The 9,800-nt window shown below is 36.2% G+C and overlaps 1 protein-coding gene across 1 annotated transcript; it reads left to right on the plus strand.

Moving 5' to 3' along the window:
* The first annotated feature begins 658 nt into the window (after window positions 1-658).
* LOC132561217 (GATA zinc finger domain-containing protein 15-like) lies at window positions 659-7,985 on the plus strand. Its single transcript, XM_060225947.1, has 2 exons — window positions 659-726; window positions 7,103-7,985. The coding sequence occupies exons 1-2, from the start codon at window positions 659-661 to the stop codon at window positions 7,983-7,985; spliced, it is 951 nt and encodes a 316-aa protein (XP_060081930.1).
* The last annotated feature ends 1,815 nt before the right edge of the window (window positions 7,986-9,800 follow it).

Raw genomic sequence — 9,800 nt, forward strand, 5'->3', positions numbered from 1 at the left:
TACCTCTAGCTGAGTCAGTAACAAGTGACTAGATGGTTCAATACTGTGACATACCTCTAGGTGAGTTAGTAACAAGCGACTAAACGGTTGACCACTTGACATATCTCTAGCTGAGTTAGTAACAAGCGACTATACGTTTCACCACTGTGACGTACCTGTAAGTGAGTCAGTAACAAGTGACTCGACCGTTTAACATACTGACATACCTCTGGCTGAGTCAGTAACAAATGACTAGACTAGCTTCTTTTGTGAGTAGGAAAAATGAAGTTCAAGGTATTTAACGAATAAAGTAATCTTGTGCGTCGTTAGCCTTTCCGAATTTTCATATCATATTTTTAAACAAAGTATTTTATTAATTATAGAAGAAAGCCTTCTTTATTATCTATACTGTAAATAGTAGTCTAGGTAACATATAACACAGATAAAACCACAGGTAAATGAACTCAGGTGGAATGTATGGTTAGTTTGAAACTAACATTAATTGGTTTGCCATAGTCTTCATAAAAAACACCGCCCTCCTTTGTCTTGTGAGAAGTAGGCAAATTGAGAAACTATTTTTTTTCTTAATAGGTTTGTAAACAATTCATATCATATTCACCTATCATTGCTTAATTGACTTAAGCTTACGGTGGCTAATTATATTGTTAACTATTCAGTGATGGTAGAGTTCAAAAGTGAGAAAATGCAGATGGAAACCAGGAGAAGAATATTACTCGACCCAAGCAGGTACGAAATTTCTGAAGAAATAAACACTTGTCAAAGAATTTAACACATCTGATTATTTGGGATATAGTAACATCCAAAAATCAAATGTAATGACAGGTGATACTTCAGTGTTACTGTAAAGTGGTGATACTTCAGTGTTACTATAAATTGGTGATACTTCTGTGTTACTATAAAATGGTGATACTTCAGTGTTACTATAAAGTGGTGATATTTCAGTGTTACTATAAATTGGTGATACTTCTGTGTTACTATAAAGTGGTGATACTTCAGTGTTACTATAAAGTGGTAATGATTCAGCGTTACTATAAAGTGGTGATATTTCAGTGTTACTATAAAGTGGTGATATTTCAGTGTTACTATAAAGTAGTGATATTTCAGTGTTACTATAAAATGGTGATAATTCAGCGTTACTATAAAGTGGTGATATTTCAGTGTTACTATAAAGTGGTGATACTTCAGTGTTACTATAAAGTGGTGATACTTCAGTGTTACTATAATATGTTCACTTGTACTTTGAAAAGAATTCGTGCTGAGTAGTGTCATCAGAGTGTGACGGGTATTCTGTTATATACTCACAAATACATAACAACCCAAAGACTATGAGTTTGTTTAATCAACTGATATGAACGTCGAAAGACACCAACTTATCTTTATTGGGATAATACCCACTAAGAGTTATCGTTCTTTAATTGCTTTACTCCCAGAATGTTTAATGACATTAAGGAAAATCTGTCATTTTGGTTCAACATCAATTTTCACTCTTTTCCAGCATTTTTTTAGCAACCAGGGACTAATACTTTGATAACAAAATAGTATAAAGATGGCCTACTCCAGTACAGGTATTAGATCAAAACAGAGAGCTCTCAGATATTACTAATTACACATATGTCAGTTTTCCAAAGTAATCTGCCTGTACTATCACACGGTGAGGAAAACTGGGGAGACCGACTGCACTGAGTGCTTACTACTTAAAATTTAAAAAAAAAAGTATTGAAAGTGCATAGCATTCACGGAGAGATATAGCCTGTCGTAAATGTTTATGGACACCATGGATTGTAGTCTTGACGCTATCAGCAAACGCCTTGATGTGGGAAAACAAAGCTTTTCAACACAATATAATCATGCAAATATGGTGAGATATTAACCGTGACTTTAGTGATATCAGCCTTTTAACACATTTATTGTCGTAGTCTTGTCGCCTGTTGCTTTCATCAAAAGCATTGATGTGAGAAAAACATAACGATATCATCATTTATGGTTTAAACATGTTTTATTGCACATAATTATGTAGCAAAAGGATATAGGATTGGGCACAAGTTTTCGTGTTTCTAATTCTTTACTACTTTTTCACAAACACACTCATAGTGGCAATTCCATTTACAGCTAGCATAAATGAGCACTCCAAAATGCCTATGAGAGTCAATCAATGAAATCAATACTAGTATTCTTAAAAACAAAATTCAATGGAAAGTCTTTATTAGAAATATGCAACACTTCTGTTTTGTGGGATTAAATTAAGCAACCAATTATCTGACCGTTATTGATTTTTTACGAGATCATAATTAATATTTTGTTTAATTACTTTAGGGGAGTAGTCCGAACATAGAAATGAAGTGTCATCTGCGAAGAGGTTAGATTAACTTACTAAGTTGTCTGTTATATAATTGGTATAGAGTATATCCTACGACTCGTGCACAGGAGACTGGAAATATTAATCCCTCACCCGGAGTTCCACGGTCCTTCCGGAGCATATTAAAATTCTCTAAGAGTATGTCATCGTCAGCTATATGTAAATCAAGGTGAGCAGACATGGCTAACTCCTTTATCGGGTGGACTTCTGTTGAAGCGTATATTGATTTCAAAAAGTTTTTGGTTGGGGGGGGTGGGCTTTTCTATAGAAGGAACACTTTGGTTGCTGTTTTCTTCGATTTGGAAAAGGCTTACGACACAACGTGGAAATGCGGTATAGGGAAAGATCTGCATGATATAGGTATTAAAGTTAATCTACCCATTTTTATTTCAAATTCAATTCAATGGAACGACCCTTTTCGATGTTCATCAGCAGAAAATGGGTGTACCACAATGCAGCATTCTTTCGGTTACCCTTTTTCACTTAACATTAACAGTATTGTCAAAACATTATCCCCTTCAAAGGAGGGCGCTCTATATGTCGATGACTTCATCATATGCTATCGATCTAAGCATATGAATACCATCGAAAGATAACTACAACAATGTTTGAATCGACTACAAATTTGGGCAGATGAAAATGGTTTTCAATTTTCAAAATCAAAAACAGTTTGTATGCATTTTTGTAAAATTCGGAAACAACACGACGATCCAAATTTGTCTCTCTGTGGTGTACCCATTCCGGTTGGTATGCAAACCAAATTCTTGGGTGTAATATGCGACAGGAAATTGTCGTTCCTTCCACATATAATATACATAAAGCCAAATCCCCTCAGGCACTGAATATTCTAAAGGTTGTCTCGCACAACGATTGAGGAGCTGACAGAAAAGTTTTGCTTATACTCTATAGAGCTCTTATTAGATCAAAATTAGACTTCGGTTTCATTGTGTATGGGTGTACTAGACCTTCATATCTCAAATTATTAGACACTATTCATCACCAAGGTCTCAGGCTCGCTCTCGGAGCTTTTAAGATCAACCTACAACAAGCCTCTATGTAGAGGCTAACGAACCATCACTATATAGCCGTCGAAATAAATAGGCTTTGCAATACACCATTCAGCTAAAGTCAAATCCTTCAAATCCTGCTTTTTCACTTGTATTTGATCCAAAATATAAAACCAACCAAAAACCATTCCATCATTTGGTATTCGAATTTCAGCTCTTTACAAAACACGAATATTGACATTGACCAAATTCAGTCATTTGGAACGATAGAAATTCCACCCTGGCTCATGAATACACCTGAAGTTGACTTTTCACTTCAGGAAATGGTTAAATCAGACACATCCAGAGTTCATCCTGCTCGAAATTGCAGTAAAAACATAAAACATTCATACATTTATATACTAATGGTTCAAAAGATAATGATAAGGTTGCTGCGGCCACGGTTACACAAGATGAAACCTGTGGATGCCGGCTACCGAACAACGCCTCAATATTCTCGATGGAAGCGCGAGCTATCTACCTCGCCCATGAATATATTCAAAGAAACAGAGTAATTAGAGCTGTTATCCATTCAGACTCTTTCTGTTCTACAGAGTCTTAGCAATAGAAATGTTGAAAATATTTTCCTTCGTAATAGTTAATACTATATCATGAACTTTCGTATTGCTTTTTGCTGGGTTCCTGGGCACATGGGAATACCAGGCAATGAAAAAGCAGATCGTGCCGCAAAGGAAGCTTTATCGCTACCACCTGTTGTTTTTAGACTTCATTTTACCCATTTTAAACCATTTATTAAACAAATTTTAAAAGCTCAGTGGCAGGAGGAATGGAATACATATACCAATAACAAATTGCACTCTGTTAAACCTGTTATCGGTGAAAGGTTTACAGGCTATAGAGACAACCACGTCTTCGGATAGGTTATACATACCTTACGCATTTATAGATGTTGAAAGGCGAATTTAATCCTCGGTGCATAGGATGTGATGAGCCATTCACCTTTAAACATTTTTTATTGGACTGCATTGACCTTCTGTCTACACGAGAATGTTTTTATCGTAACATTACATGTCTAAAATCCCTTTTGAAACTGTTGAGATTTGTAAAATTCTACATTACCTGAAAGATGTTGGTCTATATAATAGACTATGACGTACCATTTTAATCTTTTGTGTTAACATACCCATTGAAGATTTTTAACATTTGTCTTTTACCTTTTGGTTTGTTTAATGTTATTCCGTTTTGGATCGCTGTGTGTTTTACCGATTGATGTCCCTAATGACCTTTTATGTGTTGACGGGCCGTTACGAATGTAATAATAATAATTGTATTTTGGGAGACTCTGTAGGATGAATTGTAAATATTTATCACATGAAATATTTCTTACATATTTATTTATGTATCGTATACTTGAGTATCGTCAAGGTGGATTTATTCCCGATATATACAAATACCGGTCAAATATGATTTGTTTGACTTTTTACTTGTGTATTTAGCAAACGCAGTTTTTTCCGAGCAAGTCGCAATGGAAATCGTATGTATATAAAGCGGTATATAGATTTGAAGAATTAACAATGTGTAATAGAATGAAAAACGACTCTGATTTTTCTAGATTTTTGTTGATTCATGATGTGATTTATCCACATACTTTATGGATTACTGTTTCCCGAGCATTTGGAAAAGATCAGAAATATAGTGATATTATGTGTAGATTTGAAATTGTCTAATGATGTTGAACTATGTCATTTTTGCGATCTTTTGTACAAAAGTCGTACAACACACATCGTTCTCCATTGTCCAAAAACTGTAAGTCTTGGGGATGATCTCTGGTGCCATTTTTTTTCTGATTGCTTGAAAATAAATTAATGTGTATTTGCATTCGCTCTCTGATTTTGATCCAATTCATATACTGCTTAATGGTGCTCCTATCGTCAGAATGGGCCAAACTGATTACGAAATGTTTATTTTAAACTGTTCATTTTTCATCGATAAAATGCTCAGATTGTACTACAGATAAGATGTTACTTGGATAAAAATGTATGTTATAATGAACGTCTATCATGTCATGCTATACAAAGGACAAGTATACTAACATTGTCAATTCATACTTTCACTTTACGATAACAAATGCGTTAGTATCCTCGTATATATATACATGTATTTATGAGGTTATTGGAATCAACTTAATTTGCGTTAATCAATTGTACATATGAACTTTAAGAGCAAATAAAGGAATGATAATAAAGGTCAGTTTAGCCCGCTGTCGTGGTAATCTAACCCATAGTTTCATGTTCCAGTTCCAAGAGTGATCCTACATCTAACGAATCATCGCAATCAGCATTCCAATAAAGTGAAAACAAAACCGTTTACTAATTTTCTAACATTTAGCTGCGCTTCATCGGTGTTGAAAAATATTATGATTTACAGTGATATTAAGGACAAAAGATGGCACCATGATCACCCAATGTATAGATAAATGGTAATAACGACACACTTAACATTTAGCTCATAAATAACATCTTGCGCAGTGAACACGCGTTATCATAATTATACACTCCAAGACCTGCGTCCAACACGTGAAACCGAAAAACATGTCCATTTAGACATTTAGTCAGGTAAAATGAACTACCACAACGATTACGCTTATAGATAATACAATCAGGTATGTGTATTTTTTTTATATATTTTCTCATCAAAATAAAAATCTTACCTTCTTTCTGGATCTTCTTGACATCCTTGATTTATTAAACGATTTCTAGATACCAAGTGTCCACTTATATCTCGAAAAATATACTTCATCAAATTAAAAAAAGCAGAAGTCTGTCCCCTACCCTATGAGCATGGATCTCTAGCGCTGAATTGTGTAGCGGGTATAGTATGTACACCTTCTCTGCACGTTCAACCGTGAATTCAAACAGCAATAGGTCTACCTAAGACAGAAAGGTAAGCCTTTTTCGTATATAATTTAGTGGCGTGTATGACGTCATCATTTTTGTTTGCTAAACATTTCTGTATATTTTATGGCAACGCATTATAACATGGATCGAGTGCTAGAAGTGAAGTAGATAAGGAAGAGGATCAGATGACATGAAAGAAGAGAACCTGAATTTACTTGTACATTTTAACAAAATGGTAATAATTAACAATATAGTTGTTAAGAACATGAAATCAGCGTCTTTTTGACTTCTTAGAGGTCTAGACGACAACATGTATTAACTGTAGGTACGAGTGAATTTTCGTAAAACACGTGTGCCAGCAGTTGAAATAATTTTTTTCTTCTTTTTTCAAAAGCATGTGAGCGAGAATTAAAAACAAACGGTAAAGATTAACCAGGAAACATTATTTCCTAGATAGTGATTTATGAAGAAATGTAATAAACCAATCGCAGTACGTTATCTACAAAAACAGCAATCACAGTTCGTCAGCTGCAAACGAACCAATCACAGTTCGTCAACTGCAAACGAACCAATCACAGCTCGTCAACTGCAAACGCACCAATCAAATGGTGGAGGAACACCATGGAGTTTGTAAACTGAGAGAACCTGAGGGGCAAGAAGATGTAATTCAACAACAGCCACGCCAACAACATCAACAACAGCCACGCCAACAACATCAACAACAGCAACGCCAACAACATCAATAACAGCCACGCCAACAGCATCAACAACAGCCACGCCAACAACATCAACAACAGCCACGCCAACATCAACAACAGCCACGCCAACAACATCAACAACAGCCACGTCAACATCATCAACAACAGCCAGGACAACAGCATCAACAACAGCCACGCCAACAACATCAACAACAGCCACGCCAGCATCATCAACAACAGCCACGACAACAGCATCAACAACAGTCACGACAACAACATCCAAGACAACGTCATCAACAACAGCCACGAAAACAACACCAACAACACCCATGACAATATCATCAACCACAGCCACGCCAACATTATCAACAACGGCCACGACAACATAATCAGCAAATTCCACGATAACATCATCAACAACAGCCACGACAACATAATCAACAACAGCCACGACAACAACACCAACATCCATGACAACATCATCAACAGCAGCCACCCCAACATAATCAACAACAGCCACGACAACATAATCAACAACAGCCACGACAACAACACCAACAACATCCACGACAACATCATCAACAGCAGCCACCCCAACAACATCAACAACAGGCACGACAACAAAATCAACAGCATCCACCCCAACATTATCAACAACATCCGCGACAACATAATCAACAACAGCCACGACAACAACATCAACAACAGACACGACAACATCATCAACAACAGCCACGACAACATTATCAACAACAACCACGAAAACATCATCAACAACGGAAACGACAATATCGTCAACAACAGCCACGACAACATAATCAACAACAACGACAACATTAGCAACAACAGCCACAACATAATCAACAACAGCCACGACAACATTATCAAAGCAGCCACGACAAAAACATTAACAACAGCCACGACAAGATCTTCACCAACGGTAACGACAACATCATCAACAACAGCCATGACAACATCTTTACCAACATCCACGACAACATCATCAATAACAGCCACGGCAATATAATCAACAACAACCACGACAACATCATCAACAACAGCCACGACAATATAATCAACAACAACCACGACAATATTAGCAAGAACGGCCACCCCAACATCATCAACAACAACGACAGCATTAGTAACAACAGCCACGACAACATAATCAACAACTGCCACAACAAAAACATTAACAACAACCACGACAAAATCATCAACAACGGCCAAGACAACATCATCAACAATTTTTTGAAAACAATACATAAAATTACGAAGAAGTACAGTTGGATACAGAAGAGGTAAAAAACCAAAAATCCACAACAAAACTAACAGGAGGGCGAAAAAGTAAATATCAACCCGGAGAAAAAAGTAAATATCAACCCGGAGGTTTTTGAAAACAACATATCTGTGTAAGGCTGTGATAGAATTATGTATGTCGGCTAGTCGAGCGCTAGAAGTGTTAATAGGAAAGTCTATTTCATCTGGCGTTACATCCTCGAAATTCCAGAGGTTACGATCACTGTCGATCTGATGGTATGACGTACTGTGTTTATACTCAGCTGTAGAACCAATGCTTATGTTCTTAGTGCTATAAGGGGAATCAAGATGCGTTCGGTTATAAACACTGTGCAAAACAAGCAGGTTGCTTCTACCTAGGTGTTGGAAAATATACCTCCATTATCACTACCAGCGATGATATGGGGTGCGTTCGTGTATCTATAAACAAAGTGGTTCGAGTGTGAAACCATTGTTAAATGCTACAGTACAACGTCTATGAGACGTTATGGACACAGTTAAGCTAAATCCAATTCAAACGTCAGCAAAATTTGTATTAAAACACTCTTGTCGAAAGTATCACTAAAGTATAGTCGTGAATGGCAAGCTCAGATATATGACGACTGTAATAATGTGAGCGAAAAACAAGCTTCACACTTCAGACAGTTTGAGAATGACGTTTTGTTGAACGTTGCGTCCAAATGGACATACCAAGACATCACAAGGCTCACTTCCTCTGGCCTGTTGAGACGGGATGATACGCCAGGCCACCCGATGTACAGACTTTGTTCCAAATGTGACCAGCGTAAAGTGGAAGATGAAAAACATTTTCTGATAGAAATCAAATCTATATGATGACATAAGAAACTACCTTTCTGAAAAATGCTTTTCTGTCATTGACGGTTTCTATGAAATTGGACAGGGATAATAAATCATAAAGATAATAAAAAATAACGATCTCCAGCCAGCAATTCCAAGCTTTATTCCGATTGTCTTTCAAACGACACTATCAACGACAGGAAGGTGATGTGGTCGAGTTTTTTTAAGAAAGAATAATCCACAAGAGTTTTAAAAATATTTATCGAAATATGAAAATAGATCATTCCAATCTAAACTTCGTATTGATGAATTTTAAAAATATTTTAAGAGTTGGCAGTAACACTGGTGATATTGATGCTGTTACACAGTATTCATATTATGACGTAGATATGACAACATTTGAAGAACTAGATGAAACCATTTACAAAACATGCAGTTCATAATGCAATCCAAAATCTGAAAAGAGATAAAATATGTAGTGGAGATTTGATTTTTGATGAATTTTTCATAGATCGTGAAGACATTATGATCCCTTGTATCACGAACCTTTTCAGCTGAATATTTGAATCGGGTTTCTTTCCGAAAATGTGGTCACGGAGCTGCATTGTCCCACTTTACACAAACAGGGTGATATCAATGAAATTGTTAATTTACTGAAGTTTTAAATAGAAGACTTGTACAATGGGACAAAGAAACATTCTATTATTACTGATGTTCATTCTGGTTTTAAAGCTGGTCACTCAAC

The sequence above is a fragment of the Ylistrum balloti genome, unplaced genomic scaffold (genome assembly GCF_031769215.1).
Source record: "Ylistrum balloti isolate Yb309-2 unplaced genomic scaffold, AGI_CSIRO_Ybal_v1 Utg371180, whole genome shotgun sequence".
Classification (NCBI taxonomy): Eukaryota; Metazoa; Mollusca; class Bivalvia; order Pectinida; family Pectinidae; genus Ylistrum; species Ylistrum balloti.